Source organism: Triplophysa dalaica, chromosome 3 (genome assembly GCF_015846415.1).
Source record: "Triplophysa dalaica isolate WHDGS20190420 chromosome 3, ASM1584641v1, whole genome shotgun sequence".
In the NCBI taxonomy this organism is placed as follows: Eukaryota; Metazoa; Chordata; class Actinopteri; order Cypriniformes; family Nemacheilidae; genus Triplophysa; species Triplophysa dalaica.
In genome coordinates, this window is record NC_079544.1 from 12518350 (window position 1) to 12539357 (window position 21008).

General features: G+C 40.4%; 1 protein-coding gene across 9 annotated transcripts in view; it reads left to right on the forward strand.

Annotated features, from left to right (window-relative positions):
- The window catches only part of ptprfb (protein tyrosine phosphatase receptor type Fb), a 150362-nt gene that overhangs the window by 93429 nt on the left and 35925 nt on the right, over positions 1 to 21008 (forward strand). For 5 of the 9 annotated variants that reach the window (XM_056743205.1, XM_056743204.1, XM_056743207.1 and 2 more), the window contains 7 exons: positions 2904 to 3014; positions 8129 to 8398; positions 9398 to 9979; positions 10098 to 10231; positions 10608 to 10752; positions 13316 to 13621; positions 15154 to 15347. In XM_056743205.1, coding sequence (XP_056599183.1) covers positions 2904 to 3014; positions 8129 to 8398; positions 9398 to 9979; positions 10098 to 10231; positions 10608 to 10752; positions 13316 to 13621; positions 15154 to 15347 — 1742 coding nt within the window. The remainder of the gene's footprint in view (positions 1 to 2903; positions 3015 to 8128; positions 8399 to 9397; positions 9980 to 10097; positions 10232 to 10607; positions 10753 to 13315; positions 13622 to 15153; positions 15348 to 21008) is intronic. The other 4 variants (XM_056743209.1, XM_056743211.1, XM_056743210.1 and 1 more) reach the window with 1 other exon arrangement.

Here is a 21008-nt window from a genome sequence, read left to right on the forward strand (position 1 = left end):
TTTTATTATGTTAGTAAGCTGTTTTTCATGGCTGAAATCAAAACAAACCAACTTCAGTTTGATTGATAGTAAAAAAAAATATGATTTTTGAATCATTTTATAAACGGAGTTATCTCACACACTTATATTCCAGAGTCTTATAAAAGTTGGTGTGGGTTGAGTTTCAGACTTGCGTGCGTCTCTTACATTCCAATTGTGCAGTGATCAAATTAAAAGGATGCAATTTGATTACTACTGAACTCACTAAAAGTGCGTGCGTGCGTGTAAAATCTAAAATGATGATAAGGCTCTGTTGGTGAGTTGGATCACGTACACAGTAACTCTCACAATTCTGAATCAAATTTGGATTTGATGAATCTTTTTTTGCTAAAGGCAAGTGCTTGGGGAACAATTTCGTATTCAACCATTAGGAATCTCAGAGGTCTGGGGGAGCCCAAGTTTCACAAAGTCAGATTTTTAATAATAATAATTTGTTACATGTATTTAGCGCTATTGTGCAGCACTCAAAGGACTTGGCCATAACTTATACTTATGCTGTGTTTTGACTACACAGCATAAGGTCTGGCATATTCTCCAAGAATATTTTACTGAGATAGGAGTAGACTACTTCAATGCAAATCCAGTGATTAGGTCATCCTCAAAAGCCCAGTATCTTTTTTTTAGACAGACTGAAAAAAATCCCTGTGCCTTTACTCAAGGTTATTAAGTGAAGACAGCCAATCAGATTAGTGCTTGCCTAAACAAGAAAGTGCTTCCTGGTCTAGTATTCCTTATGTATCAGACAGTCAGTGTGCGGACATTGGGCCGTCTGTTGACGTACCGTCTGAGACGGAGACTAGGGGCCCCTGCCATGTGGTTTGGTTGTAAAACAAGTTTGAATAGACAAAAAAATGATAGCGAAGTAGTCGAAAACTCCACTGAATAAAACAAAGGCCTGTTTGTTACTGCTGACTGCAAGAGCAGAACAACTCACCACAGTTTCATGAATCAGGAAGTACGTCTTCCCGCTAGGGGAGAAAACGGCTGACGTGCTGTAATGTTCTCGAGTGGCAGCTGATTTTTACTGTCTGAATGTCTGTGGGTGTCATGTTGAACTCCATTCAACAACAGCAGGGCTTTGTGTTTGCAAAGAATCTCAGATCAGCGGGAAAGGTCGAGTTTCTGACCTCTAATATGAGGTAGTGAAGAACACGACTGATCCAGATACAGGTCCTTCTGCCCTGAGATAATTTGCAAATTTGGTCCTCAATTCATCGCATCAACTCACGCCGTACATACAGTTGTTTATCTTTAAGCAATGAGGGCCATGTGTCCCCTTCATACAGTTTGATGTCCTCATTTCTTGGGATGTATTTTTAAGTTGTTTGAATTGCATGGCGTCACTGTGAAATGTAGATTTTAAATTCTCATACCATGCATTTGAACAAAATAAATGTTAACTTAAAGGAATATGTTTTTTGTCTCTGTAGCTGTCAAAAATGCAAAACTTTGATATTGAAAAAGCAGTGGTTGAAAATGGTAATTTCCACACTCTTCCTTTTTAGACTAAATGAACAATTTTTTCTTCTCGTCCCTCCACCTTTACAATATGGAGGCATCAGTCAGATGTATTGTCAGGACTAAGGGGTGATGGCAATCACGCTGTGCAATCTCAGAATTGATTAGTAATTTGCTGCTTGTCAGAGTAGGAAACACCACCAATCAGTTTTCCTTGAACTTGGAGATTGGGCAAGGTTAGTGGGCCATGTTATTTCTTTCCTGCAGCCCTGGCATTGCTGGGAAGCAGTCAGGGCGGGTGATAACGCATGCTATGGTGGTACTTCACCGCAAGAGGTAAATATGTGTGATTGTGCTAGATTAAGAAGGGGTTGGGTGCTAAATCGTGTTGAAGCAAGCAGAATATATGTGGTTAGGACACTGAATAGCCCTGATTGATTTTCCTCTGGATGATCTTCTCGCTGTTGTAGTTTGCAGGCCTATGGTATCTGCTGGCATTAAGGTTGGCTTCCACGTATTTAATGTTGAGCTCCTATTGTGTTAATAGCCTGTCCATTTTTGTGTGAGTGTTTAGTGGATTTTAGTTGACAACTGAAGCAGATGTTTTCATAGCAATTCCGAGTCAACATGTGTCATTCTTTTTTTCTGAGATTACATGAATGAATATACGTTGACTAATCTGTTTCCAGGTGTTTTCTCGCTTGCAAAATGTTGACTCATCGAAACATTTGTGTTGTAATAAAGTAACAGTTTACCCAAACATTTCTTGGTTCTGATTCTTGGAAGAATGCTTGTAATCAAACAGTTCTTGGCCACCATTGACTTCCATAGTATGGACATGTATTTGTAAATTTCTTTGGAAACTGTAATCTTTCCTACTATGATAGTCAGTGGTGGCCAAGAACTGTTTGGTTACAAGAATTCTTCCAAATATCTTTCTCAGTGTTCATCAGAACAAATGCATTCATACAGATTTGAATAAGTCGAGAGTGAGTAAATTTTTTTACTGTCCCTTTAATATACAGGCTTCAAAGTTATCCGAAATTTGACATTTTATCGTGTAAATTCATTTCGGTGGGTACAAATAGGCCTGGGAAGTTATAATGTAACGTGGTGTATCGGCAATGACATTAATATCCAACAAGCTTTTTCCAATAACAGAGAAGGGCAAGTATGTTGAACCATAGCTTTCCTCAGCCTGCAAAATCAGCTATATGCATATGTCTTAGACAGCATTTTTGGCCAATAAACTATATACACAGCGGAAGAGGTCTGACATTTAAACAGGGAATGTTTACCGATTCTTCGCAGCAAAGTTTGCAGCGTGCGAGGAAAGTCGCAGCCAGGGATTTATCATTCGTGTTCATAAATCAAAGATCTGACTTCTGGCCTTGTTTTTTCTTCAGGAGCTCTGCAGATTGAAAACAGTGAAGAATCAGACCAGGGGAAATATGAATGTGTGGCAACGAACAGCGCCGGGACGCGCTACTCTGCCCCCGCCAATCTCTACGTGCGAGGTAAGAGACGCTCTACAGGTGCCACCCTTATCAAAACAACCCCTAACAATGCTTCACACTGTTGTTTTGACAATATTGCAATTTTGTTTTGACTTCCCTGTGTGTGACTTTTAAAATATGAATTGCTGTGGTTTGCCGGGGTGGACCCAAGGTAAAACAAAACTAGATTTAGATGTGGTACAATCTATTTTTGTCATGAAGTACCAGATAAAAGAAATGCACTGCTGTTTTGCCATCATAGCAACAGGTAAACATGCATTTGTATGAAACTCTTTGCGATGAAAGAGGCAAAACAACAAGGGTTAAGCAAAGGTTAGTGACACAAAGAACACCTGCAATATTAATTCATGGATTTAAAGGTATAATAGTTGTTCAAGCATTGTCTGTGAAACAGAACTCTGGGAGTGCTGTTGTTATGAGTGTCAACCCCTTCAGCTCTTTCCATGCAGGTAATAACAGGGAGCTTATGGCAGACAGCCAGTATAACCTCCAGCTAGTGACGTTACGGTGCCACCCAGTTATTGTCACGCAAGAGTTGAAGCTTGAGCCTTCTCATGCTTCCTGTCAAACAAACGGCCAGAAATGTTCAATACAATGGAATAAAACTGAACGTCATCTTATAACACAAGCACTCGGGTTGCCATGACTGGCACCTAAACATGTTGCATCAGTCGAAAAAAGGGCACAGTCTCATGTAAACATGTCTAGATTACATTTCACCCAAATTCAAAAGGTAAAGAGAAGAACTTAAATGTTGGTAAATAATAATAAAACCCCTTTTTGGGCATCTTTATTTTTTAATGTGATGATATTTTCGGAGTTAAAAAATGACTTTATTTAATTTACTAAACATTTACTTAAAACATTGTATAACATTTTTGCTTTTAATAATTTAAATTAACATTGATTTAAAGTTGTTGATGAACTGTTATGATAAATACCATGGTATACTGAGATAAAATAACATTAAATTACTGTTTCAAACTGTTTTATATTTTAAACAAATAGAAGTAGATCATGTTATTATTATTTTAATTGAATTACAGTACAGTTTATTCGTTTATGTAGCAGTATAACAGTTTGAATTATTAGTATTATTACACTGTATAATAAATATACCAAAAATAAGCATTATTTTCAAAAACTCTTAATTTTTCTTTTTTTGACTATATGCATGTTGTTAAAAAATGATATAGTAACTGATGAAATACTTTGGGTGAATCTCACAAAACGTTTTAGGAAAAAGTCAAAAGGCATACAACAGTTAAAATAAAACCAAAAGAACAAAGTAAAATAAAAATAAGCTTTATTTTTAAAAGGTTTTTGTTAATTTTACTTTTTTCCTCTTTGCCTTTGGTAAAATATGATTTTGGCTAAAACATTCCTAAAAATGTTTTGTGAGATTCACCTAAATCATTACATCAATTAATACATGTTTTTATATTTTAATACTGCCCCATATTTCACTAAAAATACTTTTGAACAACACGTATAGCCAAAATTGAAAAGCTGGCCGTTTCGTATACCAGCAACTACTGCAACCTCAGTCTGGACAGATGTTTAATGTGTCAGTTATATCCATCTATCAGTCACAGCTTGGCTTTGAGCACGGCCTCTTTCTCAAAGTGTCTCTGTAAAATGGCTAATCATCATTGCTGTACTTTTCAAGGGCATTCAGCCCAGCATCAGGGTGCCATTTCTCAGCCTCTCGCCCCTCTTTTTTCTGCTGGCCCACTATATAAACCTTTCTGTGGATGTATGTTTTCAATAGCTGTTTCCTTTTCCCTGGGCCTCAGCACTTTACAGCAGGCTTTCAAAATGTTCTATAACTCTCTCTCTCTCCCTCTCCGTGTCTGTCTGTCAGTGGACTTTATCACCTGAGGGAATCAGAGTCATGTATGCTGGCTGTAAATGTGAATGCTCATTTGTCACGTGCTTATTCCACAGTGGAAGGATGTCAGGCACTGTCTGCTCTTCTTGCGCTTCCTCCTGCAACTGACAACAAATCAAATATAGTGAAGCAAGCGGGCGCTTCATAGCCTCTTGTCTCTTCACCATATCTTGCGTGTTGTGTGTGTGTGTGAGTCTGCTTTTGTTTAATATTTAAGGAAGATATTGTGCTGACTGAGCATTAATTAAATTGGATAGTCAATAATTTATGTCAGTCAGATTGTGAGCGTTGTGCTCTAGCATTACACTGCTAGTCCTAACAAGCCTTTTATTGACGCATCATCTTTCATGTGGTAGTCTTTGGCAGAATATGGCCAGGGGCTTTTTATGGTTATCTCAGTGGTCTTCTCTGCCTCGCTGTGGATATGGCTATGTATGCTCAGATGCACGCAAATATCTGTCAGAAAGGTTCAGTCATGTCTAATTTGTCAGTGTAGACATGAGAGTTTGGCTATAATTGTGTTACTTTAACCTGTATGTGAAAATAAATACAGTCTTATTTTTTATACAATGTAACCTTCCACTGACAAACCATACGCAAATTTACTCTCGAATTCTTGTATAACGTTTCTTTTTCACAAGGATTGTCTTGACTTGAGTGTGTTGGCGTCTTTGTCTGAATTTCCATTGCAATTGTCTAGCCACTGTCTTAATATTCACAAATGTGTTCTCATGTTTTATATTTGTCTCCATCTTTCATTGTCATCTCCATCCTGTCACCTGATCAAACTCATCTCTTAGACCCTCGAGGAGGTTGGTTCTTTTCGTTCTTAACCCTTTCCTGCAAAGCTCAGACTGCTGGATGCCTCTTAAATCAGCGGCTCTTGTTCTCCAGCTTCCCCCCCTCTGTTATGCTGCCCACACCTGTGTAGTCAGACTGAATGTGTTGTGTCAGGTGACTTGCATGACCCCCCGTTCTTTGTGACTTTTTGTGTCATTGATAAAAGGCTCCTCTGTCTGATACATGATAGATGGGACTGCACTAAAACTCCGTTTGAGAATTATATTTATTATTAGGCTTGTAGGCAAGACGCTTGAGTTTTAGTGTGTGCTTGACGATAGCTTCCCTGAAACAGTAAAATGCTCGTAAAATAAACTCTCAGAGCAACTCTGGAGGTGAAGTTCATGTGTTTATATAGACGCAGACAAATCCTCGATCATCACTCGTGTGGTATGTTAATCTGTGCACATCATTCACTCAGACACGCAGAACAGCCAGATGACATACTTAAATAACAAGATTTCTAAGTCCGCATCTAGTTATACATACTTGCCCTGTGCCATTGATTGTAACACACAAACAATCACAACCACAACGAACGCAATTCACACAAACACGCAGCTCTGTCTAATGCACCTATGCTTATGATTGGTAGCAAAGAGCGTTTATTTCGTACCACTGTTATTATTTTTTTCAAGTTACTTGTGCGGTCGGGTAAGTAAAATTCTCTCTCACTTATAAAAAACATTCACTTATCCCAGACAAGCAGACAAGCAATAATGTCGAGCCCTGTTGTACTTTATGACACTTTACATTGAGGTTCTGTTCCATAACATAAGTTAATGCAACAATGAACAAAACATTTTTACAGCTTTTATTAATCTTTGTTAATGTGAGTTAATATCTTACCTCTGATGCTGTAGAAGTATCACTTTTAGTTCATGCTGTTAACTACAGTTAGCAAAATGGTACCTTATTGTAAAGTCTTGGTATCTCCCACAATGCATGTATAATTTAGGCATGTTAAGAGACTCCTATAATACTCCTTTATATTTTTGTATCCGAGCAAAATTTTTGTGACTGTCATCTCATAAATATTGTGTGTATTATGTTCATGATCATCATATTTTACTGTCATAGACTTCCCTGAAAATCCATAGAGTTAATATTTGTATTTCTTCAACACAGTGATATAAATGCATTGAAATTGGGGACTTGATGCACTTGAAAAATTCACATTGCCTAATTCAAAGAAAAAATAGCCACGAGTGTTTCGTTTTACCGTGTTGAACGTAATGGGGAAAATAACAAGCTTGGTCGCAGCGTCATTTTAAAAATACAAAGATCGAGCAAATATATTCCTGAATCCAATTTCATGAGGATCTGTGCGAAAACCAATTATTGCCAATGCCATTTCTCCATAGAAAGTCATGATGCAGCAGGTCATTAACACAAATTGGAAGAGTCTGTTTAATGTTGTGCGGTTTTATACTCCTATTTTTGGGAGGATTGGAGAGAAGTCTCTTCAGCTCATGTGCTGTGAAAAGAAAATAGTTTGGTGTTTTTTCTGAAGTGATTGCAACCAGCTAGGATTCCCAGCGGCACACAATAGAATGTTTTTTTTAAAAAAGGGAGCCATGTATTTACATTGATAAGTGAATCACTTTTTAAAATGTTGACGTTTCCTCGTGAATTATTTCCTCACACGTTATGTAGTAAGTCAAGCCAATTTGTGTCAAGGCAGACTTGATTTCTATTCAGCCTGCACATTTAAGGTTCCTCCTCATTTCTGCGCCGTGTCAACAGGCTCCTTTTGGTCTCCATGGAAACCTCTCTTAATGTCAGGTTTATCTGCATATCAGAGTCTCACAAAGAGAGGGCCCAGTGAACAATACATCTCCCACAAGGTTTCTGTCAGCTTCCCAGAATCCAGGCAGGACCGGCAACAACAGACTGAGGTCTTAGTGCCACAGAGTGATAAACCAACAGAAAATCACACATTATGCATTGCCTTAGCCAACAGTCTCTGTTTTTTTCTCAAATCCACAATTCAATAAAGCTTCCCTTTGGCATGAATTTGAATGTCTCACTCTATCAGAAATACCATTAGGATGCCTTCTTCACCTTTCCCCTGACACATATTGGTTTATCACCCTCTTCTGCCCATACACAGTATTGACTTCCTGCCTCCAGTTGTTAAGCTTCAGGCTCGAACAGATGATGGAAAAAATGTTGCTCAGCCCTTGAAGGATTTATTTTTAACCTGCAAGCTCAACTTTATGTTAGTTTGTTCATGTTAGTCACATAGCCATAGTAATCCCTCCAGAGGCATAGTAATCACACTAGATTCCGATGTACATTTCTCTGTATGTGCTAGATTATTTCTGTCATGATACATCCAACCTACGCAATCCAGTTTACATTTGATGTTTTTTTTCTCCAGTACGACGAGTACCACCCCGTTTTTCCATACCGCCCACTAATCATGAGGTCATGCCAGGGGGCAGCGTTAACCTCACCTGTGTGGCGGTCGGGGCCCCCATGCCCTACGTCAAATGGATGGAGGGTGAGGTTGAGCTTACCAAGGATGAGGAGATGCCCGTTGGACGCAATGTGCTGGAGCTCACCAACATCCGTCAGTCTGCCAACTACACTTGCGTGGCCATCTCATCTCTTGGTATGATCGATGCAACTGCACAAGTCTCTGTCAAAGGTAAGAATTCAGAATGACCATGCACCTTACTCCTAATCCTATATTTTAATTTTATAATACAGTAGTGGACAAAAGTGATGTCTGGGTGGGGGGAGCTGTACAATATTTGCTTTGAGTTGCCCTCTCAGGTTAGAATAAACCATGAAAATATGAAGTGTATGATACAAATTGGACAAAATTATGTTTCCACGTGAGCCTGGTTCGACGCGACACGATTTCAAACTGTTCTTGGCTCGGGATTTTCAGCACGGTTCTATAACCGCGTGACGCGTTTGTGTTTACATTCTAAAAATTTCCGTTATCAGCCCTGCGGTGGAAAATGAAACCATTTACATACCGGCTGGCATGGATCGGCATGGAGTGAAGCGGAAAAGAGCTCTATGTTGCCTAGAAACAGATAGCAAAGGTCGTATATGGAATGAATGATAGCTTAAAACCCAGACCCTGTAAACAGAGAATGGGAAAAGTTATTTTCCAACTCCAACCCCAAGGTTCTGACCAACTGTTTAGAACGTCTGGCAAATGCACATGAAGAAAAAGCACGAACACTTGCTGTCTTTTGACTGTGAGTTTTAGGGACTTCCCGCATTTGACTCCGGGCTTGAAGAAAATGAAAGGCTTCAGATTATTCTGAGCATGTGTTTACCCAGACCAGATGTCTGGAGCTGTATCAGTGTGGCTGTTCCCACCAGACAGTGCAGAGCCCCATCAGACTCCGTTCCTCGTCATCATGGCTGCCTCTATTGATTGCACTTTGCACTTCACCAATCAATATGGACTCGGAGAATGTCACAGACGTTTATCTGGAGTCCAGCCACAAATCTTAAAGACACAATGATGAGGCGACGTGCTCCTTTTCCGCATGAATCAACAGCATATGAACCTTTCTCTCTATGTGCCTTATCTTTCTCTATTTTAGGAAGACACAGTTTAGCTCAGATGTACTTTGAAAAATGACTGTCATCTGCTTAATTTCCTTCTTTATTGTCTAATCTGCAGCTCTACCGAAGCCCCCTACGTCCTTAATTGTGACGGAGACGACAGCTACAAGTGTTACTCTGACATGGGACTCTGGAAACCCCGAGCCTGTGTCTTACTACATTATTCAGTACCGGGCCAAGGCCCCAGACACCAGCTTCCAGGAGGTGGATGGTGTGGCCACCACGCGGTACAGCATCGGTGGACTCAGCCCGTATTCTGAGTATGAGTTCCGCGTCATGGCCGTCAACAACATTGGTCGCGGACCACCCAGCGACCCCGTCGAGACCCGGACGGGAGAGCAGGCGCCCTCTTCACCTCCACTCCACGTCCAAGCCCGAATGCTCAGTGCTAGCACCATGTTGGTGCAGTGGGAACCTCCAGAGGAACCTAACGGTCAAATCAGAGGCTACCGCGTCTACTACACGTCGGATCTAGACGCCCCTCTCAGTGCTTGGCAGAAGCACAACACGTACGACAGCCGTCTCACCACCATATCAGGCCTGACTACAGATATTACGTACAGCCTGCGTGTACTGGGGTTCACCTCTGTAGGGGACGGACCCCCATCTGATGTGTTGCAGGTCAAGACACAGCAAGGAGGTAAAATTGCCTGCACAACTGACTAAATAATGTAAAACCAGGCTATGTATGCAAAGTCGCATATTAATACGATAAATATACCTGCAAACGGATATGAATGGTTTGATTTGTCTTAAAGTCCCCGCTCAACCATCCAGCTTTGAAGCTGAAGCTGAACTTGATACACGGATCCTGCTTACTTGGCTGTGGCCCGTTCAGGACCCCATCATTAAATATGAGCTGCAGTATTGGGAGGCCGACTCGAATAACAAGGTACCGTGCCAGTGCTTGTTTCTGCCTGATTTCACATAAAATTACAAGCAAAGCAGATATTGAATGTGTACAGCTGTTGCTTTGGGCCATGGATACCAATGAAAGATAGCCAAAATTGACATTTCACAAAATGACTGCGGGCAAAAAGTCTGCAGTCAGTTGATAGAATTAGATTGTGCTTTTGGCTTTAAAAAGCAGAATATACTTATCAGTCCTTGCTGACGGTACGGCTGGCTCTTGCCAGAGATTTATTTGCCAGAGATGTATTTTTTGGCTAATTCGACATCGAGATCAGATGTCTATGATCCTGGCTGTGTGTGTGACAGGCATGCAGAGAAGGAAAGCAGAGATTAAAAGTGGATGCGTTTCTTTTTAGATCCACGTCACCTTCGACCCCGCCGGGTCTTACGCCGTCGAAGGATTGAAGCCGGACACCCTGTATAAATTCTCTCTGGCGGCTCGCTCTGAAATGGGGCTGGGGGTGTTCACTCAGCCTATTGAAGCCAGGACCGCACAGTCCAGTAAGTGACGTCTTGTTGGTCATCTTTAACCTAACTAATCTAGACAAAGCAACCGGCCCCTGTGGGCAGTCTCTCTTCCTTTCAAAAGCTTTTCTCCACCATCTCAAGTATTTATTAACTTACACTTCTAAGCCAGGAAATACCTTTATTCATTGACAAGGGTAAAAGGTACGTTCGGTGTCTGCTTGTGCCTTTGTCATCATTATTTTGGTTTAATAGGCTATCCATGTGATTTGTCATTCCTTCAGCGTTAAAAAACCAGAGCAGTGAAGCTTGGTCGAGAAAACGAGATGAGGATTGATCCTGTGATGAAAGATCATTATATTTTTGTTCACAATTTAACATGATAAATATGGAGATGCACATTGACTTTCACCCATCGCTTCACCACAGGATATTTATTATGAGTGGGATTCACCAGAAACCTGGAAATATGGTGTTATATCAACATTTGGGTCAGGCAATGATTAATATGGACATTTCTAACATGGTAGCTATAGAGTTGCGGAGTGTCACTTTATACTGGTATTGACAATAATTTTCAATATTATGTTATACTATGCATATGCATTATATATTTATTTAAAATAATATATTTTAAATTTCAATTTTTAGGCATTATCGTGTTGTGATAGACTGAAATAGCGCCATCAGAATCTGTGAAAATTATGTAAAAATGTAATAACCTTGTTAAATATATGTTAAAAATGTAACTAAAGAATGTAAGAGTATAGTTACAGTAAACTGAGGTAAATGTTTTGAAAATTCTTGTAAATATCAGTTTAAGTCGTTTATATTTCAATCTTTGTCCGTCACTAGCTAAACAAAACACCTTCCCTTCCCGAGTGAGTGCAGAAATATCACATAAGATTTACAGTCATTGAATTGTGAGAGCTGTATTCCCTCACAGCCTTACGTTCTCATAGAGACTTGTCTATCACGTATCCTCAGGACCAAAAGAAGACCCTTTGATCTCCGAGCTTTGTCACAGCCCCTGAAACACAGTCTCACATTGTGAATGTATGTCAACGTGTTCGGCTACGGCTGCCGTTTTTATGTCGCCTGCTGCAGCATAGGGCGTTTATAGTGGCTCTCCCACTGTTGTCAGATTAAAGACCACCTGAGGATAGACGCCTAGCGCTCAATCCCGCCGTGGGCACAAAGAACAGTGCCGTGTCACAAACCTGCCTCTCCCGTTCTCTGCTCTGGTTGTTAACAAAGGCATGCGAGCTCTTTCAAATATCCCACAGCACATTCTTTTTCTCTTGTTCCCTTGACCCTTTCTGCCATCTCTCCTTTTTTCTTTAGTTTATCTGTTGTTTAATTTGTGTACTACGCATTTATATCACATAGAGCTGCATGAATGACTGCACTATAGCTTTATGTTCTGTTTTATTTAATGTAATTTGTTGTTATCCTGTTATGGTGATTAATTTATTTAATTTATTTTAAATGCATCTGGGCTGTTTGGTGTTGGCAGTGATGTTTAATTTGCTAGCTTACCTGAGCTTCATCCGGCAGAGTCTTGATTAAATATGCCGCACTAGTGCTGTGCTTATCTCAGGCACTCAGATGTGGCACCGAGCCCGCCAAAAGAAGCTAGCAGCATGCTAAGCGCAGGCAGGACGGCCGAGTACGCTCTCGGATGCATCAGCTGCCACACTCGCTGACACTTGGAACTCTGACAAACGGAGGGATGCTGTCTCACAGCCAATAGCTTGACTGAGAATGTGTGAACGGCAGTTAACACACAAACCGATGCCCTTTCCCCTGCTTGTCAACACTCAAAGAGAGATATGCAGTAAACGGGATAGATTGGCTGTTTGAGTAGCGACACGGCATCAGCATCAGATTGGTTCTGCCATGAAGTTTACAATTATGAAAGTCAAGCAAAGTGAAAACATTTAATAGCCAAGTAGTGCTGCACAATATTGAAAACTAATGCGATGTACTATAACTTGCTGAATAATGTGATATGCGATACAATTGTTATTATTTATCTCATTTTCAAGCAAGTTATCGCATTTCTTACACATTTTACATTCTATTTGGCAAATGAAGCATCAATCTCAAGATGCTCTCTGCTATTGAAATCAATTTAAAACATGACAGTAGTCGGTTCCGAAGCAACGAAAATAAACAAACATTACTGCGCATGTGTGCTTTTTTCAGCCCAAACTTCCGGTACACATTCACAAAGAATAGGGCTGCAGATTATTTCTGAGAATAAACTAACAAAAAGTAGTAAATTATCTAGCAAATTAAAAGTATGTCTAGCCAGTATTATTTTGGGGTACCGGTAGAAAAAGGTTACTTGGCTAAACTTTAATGTGACAAAGTTACAAAACCTATTCAACAAATTGTTTATTTAATACAATTATTATACCTTCAAATATTAATATAAATTGATTAAAATATACATTTTGAGAATATAATCCAAAGCAAAGTTTTACCCGCAATGAGGCATTTGCTATTGTCATGCCAACCTCAGTCCAGATGCAGGCTTGTCTCGAGTCCTTTCATTATGCTTGATGCCCTTCATTGCCTTGCCCCCCACCTGCAGCCCCATCCGCCCCCCCTCAAGATGTGAATTTGCTCAGTCTGAGCTCCACCAGCATCAAGGTGAGTTGGGTGCCTCCACCAGCAGCTAGCCGCCACGGCGCAATAGTGCGCTACACAGTCAGCTACCAGGCAGTGAACGGTGAAGACAGCGAGCGTCACGAGGTGACCGACATCGGAGCGGATGCCTCCAGCTATGTGCTGGAGGGACTGGAGAAGTGGACAGAGTATCAGGTGTGGGTGAGAGCCCACACCGATGTGGGCCCCGGCCCAGAGAGCACAGCCATGCGTATCCGTACCAACGAGGACGGTAGGTCTGAAGTATCCTAAACAGGCCTCTAATATTCCTGGGCTTCTACTCACTGTGGCTGCGGTCTTTTCTCTTTGCTTTTCTTGTTTGTCTACTCTTACAAATGCGTTTAACAACTTTTAGGTTAGTTAACATTTATTGCTATGTTGAGTTATTAACATTGGTCGTTCACGTCAAATCATTTCTACAGTGAAACGTGTTTTCTAGTCCGTTTGAGTATTTTTGTGACTTAGATTTTAGTTTTGTCAAACACTTACCCTCAGGTCATTCCAAACTTGTAAGACATTTGTGCAGAACACAAAATAAGATATTATAAAGTAAGATCCCCATTATATAGAGTTTTAATTATAGGTAGAGTAAGTATTATTGAGGAGAGAGTGACAACCTCCTGAAGCTCCATAAAATCCTTGGACCACTGTATATGGTTTATTGCAAAGAGTCAGCTTATCATTGAAAGATGGGCGTATTGTCCTACATTTTCATCTAAACAACAGACACAGCTTTCTGGTAAAACCTGATGTCATCCAACACCCTTCATATCAACTTACCTAGACATGCTGTCACAGACATCAGCACATAAACATCTGTATCTGTTCCTTCTGACGTATTCTAGAAACCATTTTATTTGTGTCACATGTTTCAGCACAATTTTGTTAGGCGAAGGTTAGAATTCCTCACAGCCAGTCTATAACTTGTGTGACTTTAGTCAGAGACTCTGTGTGCTTTTGATAAGGTTTGTAAATGTTAGGCTGAGAAGACCAAGGGTTGAGGGCCCGATGTGTGTACTACATGGTCCTTTACCAGCCAACATAAGCTTTGTCTTTAAATAACATGATTTCTCCTCTTCTTCCCAAGCACACTATTCGCTCTGGCTGTGTTTTGTTCTTTGGACCCAACTTAGTGCTCCCTGCCAGAATCGCTCTTACCTTTGTCCACTTACATTTCCTCTTGTTCACTCACTGTTTTTGTCCCTCTCATACTCACTTCTGTTTCTCTCCTTCTCAATGTCTTGTTGTCAGGGTCATTTCTAATCCCTTTGATGTATGTGAGGAAATACTGCCGTGCGATTTCCCTATCCACTCCGCTGCTTTCATAATCTTGTTCCCATGGGACCAGTGTCTGTAAATAGTAGTTAGTTAAATGATTTTTTAAAACTACAATTAACAGCAACACATTTCCCTCAGAATATTACCTCCTGGTCTTTTGACATTTTTTATCTGATTTAGGTTAAACAGCTACATTTTGCCAAAATACACTGCCAACAAGACCAGCATAGACGCTCTGCTGAATAAATACTTAATTATTTTATTTGGTCAACCACTGTAGCTTCTCGAGAAGTCCATTTTGGTCTTCTCAGCAGGGAACTGAAGAAGACACATTAGCTTTCCTCAGCATGATAATTGTTCCGCGATCAGAAATATTGAGAGCTTGAGACTTCACCCTCTCCTTAGCCAAACCACAACTCATTAGGAGTGTCTTAGCTGTCACGCTATCATTAAAGCCTCCATCCTAATGTAATTGTCCATCTTTAGTGCCGGGAGCCCCACCTCGCAAAATAGAAGTGGAAGCTGTGAACTCCACGGCTATTCGCGTGACATGGAAGCCGCCTCTTTCTGGAAAGCAACATGGCCAGATCCGTGGATACCAGGTCATCTACTCCCGCCTGGAGAACGGGGAGCCACGTGGGCAACCAAACATCATGGATTTATCTCTTTCAGAGGCACAGGTACAACCTGCTATTTCCTAATCATTTTTGTGCACTGACCCAAAGCCTTGATTGTTATTCTTTCATGTTTGGCTCTTTTTCAAACCCTATTGAGCGTGTGTGTATATGTATATATATATATATATATATATATATATATATATTCCAAGACAGCATCCCAACCAAAATAGACCTTATTTACTGTACATGAGCTTTACATGGCCAGCAACAGTCACTTATTGATGCTAAACACAAAACATTTCTCATATAAAGTTGTGTGGAACAGGTTGCAAGTCTGGAATGTTAAAATACTAAAAAAGATCCTAAAATACTTGGAACATTTGGGTTTGAAACAGAAAAGTCTTGACTTACCCCCCTACATCTACACAGTTCTACGTTTTTCATTGTTATGCTGATGTAAATTGTTTACATTATAAATACATTACCATTGTTGGCCTTTTCAAAATCCAGCTCATCTTATTTCCAAACATAAATTTATATGCACTGCCTTGTTAGTCTGCATTTGTTTTTGTTGCACTCATGGTACATTAATATAAGGGGATTTAAAACCGCCCGAAGAAGCGTGGGTGCGAGGAGATGTAGAAAAGATCATAATCCTTTTGAGGGATTTATATATTCATGAATAACTTAAAGTAGACACTTTTGTGGGGATAGAGAGAATCAGACTAGGGGCATTAAAATGCTTTTCCTCCTGAACTGTTAGCTCAGAATTAAATTGCACAGACATGTGTTCTCCAGCGCCTTCCCTGCCCCCCAAACAAGAGTTTCTCATTTACCTTTGTAAGCATTTCTCTCCACTGAGCCGGCAGAATGAATACCTGATGAGAGACTGTTACAAGACACATTTATGTACAACTGCGCGCCTAAACGTTTTTAAGTAAATGGACGAGTGAGGGGTTTCTGGTTGATCAAGAAGATTATCTCTCATTTGCATAAGTACATACTTTGTAAAGGAGTGCATGAGAAATGCAAATACACCATGTGCTTCCGCCAGTTCATCTACGACAAGCTAGTTTTGAGCACGATGAGTCTTCCTCCCTTCCTCTTGTTTATTGTACAATTGATGTTTTGTCTGTTCAGACCCTCTAACAAGACATAACTCGTAAACTTTGTTTAATGTCACGAGGTCAACGGTTCTCAATGTTTTTGACTACATACGAGACACATTCGTTGTGACTTTTTCCACCGTTGACAGTAAAAAAACACAATAGGCAAGTTTTGTTTACAGTATCTGTCAGGTGAACCTCTATTGACCTCTCAGCTCTCACAACACAAGGACACCTGCGCCTGCCTCTCCTTTTTGGCAAACAACACTCTCATCATCCTCCATGACATCCGAAGCGACGCCGAGTCATTTACACGGTGACGGTTTGTCCCGGGACGTGAGTCATTCGTCATTGTTGTCACCGAAAAGAAACACTTGCAAGACTTGCTGAGGCACATTTGTAGACAGACACAAAGCCTGCTTAATCTCACCTTGTTTTTTCATTTTTTTTAGACATTGAAGACATAATTTATCTTCTTCATGTTTACATCTCTCTTTGTTGCCCTGTGTTTTTCACGTGCAGGAAAAATACAGTCTCTTGCGTTTCCCTCTGGAATGTGAGCACATTCCCACAAGAGCTGGTGAGGAAGAAAGGAGAAACATGTTGAAGAAATGATAAAAATCCCTTTCGTATTGTTTAACGCTAATGGTTGTAGTGCTTTTTGTGTCGACAAAACACATTTCTTAAGACATTCATTCTGTTGTAGTGGTTCATTTTCAATATGTGCTATTTCCCTATCACCTCCAGAGACGCTTTGGCTGTAAGAGCTTAAGTTTCTGCATGGACGGACTCTTAAAACATCTCCGAAAGGACAGCGTGAGCATCTCTAAGAGCATGCTCTTAGTCTACATTATGGGTAATGAACAAACTCGAATGGCTAAACTCCGAATAAACATCAACATGGCCAACAAGCGACCTGCACTACGCCACCTCTTTTTTGGCAAGCCATAACAATTATGCAACATGATTGTGTAACTATTTGAATAGGTCAGCGTAAAAAGCAACATCAAAGTTGTTTCAGAGGCATGGCACGTTATTACATTTTGATGTGTTGTGTATAAGGTTTATTTCAGGAGGTGTCACAATCTGAACCCAATATATTTGCCTCACTCACAGCATCTCTGCAAAACCTCACAAGTGTCTCTTTCGGCTGCTGATCCATCCTCCGCTGAGAAAGGCAGAAAACCAGCGAGCACTTGTTTGTTTGTGGGTGGGTGAAGTGCTTTTTCTTATCATAGGTGGCTAGACTGGGAACCCAAACGCCCTCATTCTGGGTCTAAATTTAACCGAGCGACTGAGTTAACAGATCCATGTGCCATGAGAGGCGAGCAGTAGTCCGTTCTGGAGGCTCGTCAACCTTTCAATGAAGCATCTTTAATAAAACGACGTGAGTCACCTACAATTACTGCCGTCAGTCTGTTGAAATGTTTGTTTACTATCCTGTTGCATTTGTTGTGGGTGTGGAATAGAAAGTGTAGGGAGGAAATAACAAAAGGAGTGATCGGAGCTGTTGATGTTACAGCTTACAGTAGTAACCAAAATGTTGCAGTTTTCGAACCCTCTCTTTCTTCTGCAGAACACAAAAGAAGATATTTTGGAGATCGTTGGTAACCAAACAATATTGGCCCACATTGACATCCATTGTATGGACACAAAACCACTGAGGCATTCCTCAAAATATCCTCTTTTGTCACATATAATGGATTGTACCTATAATAAAGTACTTTTATTCTCTTTGAATGAAAGTGTGTGCTAAATGAGTTAAAGTGAACGTAAGACACAGCATCAGCCCTGAGCGGACACCGTGGCCATGGTGGTCCCCTTACCAGATCAAGGAGATTGAAAATCGAGTCCATTGTTTCCTTTGATTCATTTCACGACTTTCTTTCCCTTTCATCTGTTGTTCTCCAGGATGCTCCAAGATCTGACAAACGCAAACCTTCATTACCGCTTTAATATCCTGTGTGGAAACTGCAGCGTTTGGCTGGAGCTAAAGATCCCAATCAAGTCTGACCTCATTGTTTTTGGTCTCCGAGGTGCTCGGTTAAACCAGGCTAATTTATTCATTGGCACTGGAAGAGAACGATTCTAAGGAGATAATATTTGAAAGGAAAGGACTGCACATTTAACACTGTTTAAAAGGCTAAAGTGCCACGTGCAAAAAAAACCCCATTAGGCGAGCAGATAAGCAGCAAAATGTCTCTCATTAACTGGAGCTTAAAGAGGCTGTTTGTGTTTATGTAAGTGCACGCGTCTTGTCGCTTATGATGCAGTGGTTTTTGATGAAGCGTTAAACGCTGTTCATCGCTGATGGGCTGGAACTTAGTATAGTTTGGCGGATGTTAAATATGTGAGCAGGCTGCTCTCTCAGCAATCTCACATTACTTGATTTGATCTGTCGGCTTTCCCTAGAAGCCGATTGTGTGCTTGTATTGAGCGCCGTGGAGTAGCTGTAGAGAAATATCCGTGCAGTACGATTAATAGGATAGTTAAAACCAGTGGGTTTGGAGGAGTCCATTGAGCAGGAAATGAATGCAGTGAAACAGCGATGACTAAATGATTGAAGTAGAACTCTTAAATGCGGACCTGAAGGGTTGGAAGCGCACTCTACTCCATTATATCTGATCAATGTTTCAGCCTCTACTCTCTTTCTACTGAACAAGTCAGCGTGACTTCAGCTCCGCGCTGTGAAGGCAATGATGGTTGGTTTGGCTTCCAGGGAGCCATGCCCAGGGTTAGGTCCAGTCATTTAGGAAGACCATAACCATGTTTCCTGTGCTCTGAGGGGCTTCACAAACACTTCACAAAACTCCCACTTTGCTTGTTAGGCCTAACACATGCCAAGCAGTGTTGTATAGAAAACACAGACTGAAATATTGGCCTCCACTGTTATGCAATATACACACAGCGAAACACTGTACTACTGTATAGCCCTGTCATGAGTCATGATTGTCATCAATTATTGGACCTGGATGAATATTTGCAGAATGATCTAATATAGAAAATTACAGTGCAGGTGTGTGCACATTGATATTGTAAGATGCTTCAGTGCAGTTTGCAGATCGGAGATCGAAAGGAGCAATTTCCTTTTTTTCTTCTGAAGAGGAATGTCAACCGCGCTTGAGTTGGCTCCATGCTGGCTTCTCGGTCCAGGGAAGATTTGATGTATGTGCATGCACATTTCATTTTTTGAAGGTGTAAGACATTGGGTGAGAGGAAGCTTTAGGAAAGTTTGATGTCACCGAGCTTGGCAGTAGGATGGAGGTAATGGGATTTCATGCTCAGCGCCAACGGGGGCTCGCACCAGGAAATAGGCTTTGTATACCTATGGGATTCACTTACAGTCAAAGAAAAAAGTTTGAATGTATATTAAACTTAAGTTTGAATAGAAAGAATTTCTTGTATTTTTTTACTCTTTCCTGAGAAAAGGTGAAAAATTCTCTCTAGTGGATAGGTGTTATGTTGAGGTAAACATTTGCTATGCTGTTAAAGACATTTATGCAGTGCCATCTTCAGTGCTCAAGTATTACAATGTAAAGAAATGTTAAATAAATTAGATGAATGTGAATGTGAATGTGACACATTCCAAATTTCTAAAATGGACTGAAATTTGTAATAGTGAGGGATTGTAAAAACTGTTGTTGAATGAAAAAAAGACCTAGAGAGAAATTTAAAAAGACTCATTGTAACTTTGCTTCCATAGTAGGTAAAAATGCTTTATACGTTTATTTGTTCTGTTAAACACAAAATAATATATTTTGAAGAATGTAGAAAAGCAAAGCGTTCTGGTGCACTTTCGACTACCATTGTCATTTTTCCTACTACGGTAGTCAATGGTGGCCAAGAACTGTTTGGTTAGAAGCATTCTTTTAAATGTATTTCTCTGTTTTCATCAGAGCAAAGAAATGTATACAACTCAAGGGTGAGTAAATGATGACAGAATTTTTATTTTTGAGTGAAGTGCACAAATTATATGGGACTTATTTGCATTAAGGACATTTTCCTACACAGCTCATTAAAGTACCATGAAAGCAAATGAACAAATGTGGATAAACTAGCAAAACTCCTCAATTGACACCCTAAACAGAAACTTATCAATAGATGAGATATTAACAAAAGTGTCTAAATTGATATGAACACTAGGTAATGACCATGCAGTGCATCTGTGTACACATGTCTGGATGTTACATTCAAGTATTTCTTTTTGTATCTCAGTGGTGCATCCTTTATTGTTTTTATTGTTAAAGTAGCAAATTCCAGGTAAGTGTTTGTGAGCTCCAGTTACAGCATCCGTGATGGGACCTTATTCCTCCTGGTGTGAAAGGTGCAGTGGTTTTAATCTCTTTCTCCCACAGAGCTGTGGACTGGAGCATCTTGCAGCGTTAGCAGTGTAAAACTGCTCCGTTCACCTGACTATATACTGCACTGTGTCAAATGTTATATATTGTCTCGGTCCTCCTCCACCCTTCATCTCTGTCTCTGTAGCTGAGCTACAGTGCTGCATGTGACTGTTAACGCTGTGTGTTCATCTCTAGATGAGAGAAAAAAGGTAGCAATGCTTTTTTCTCCCCGGTAGTGCCATCTCTGATTCATTTTTCCCCTCTCATCTGTCATG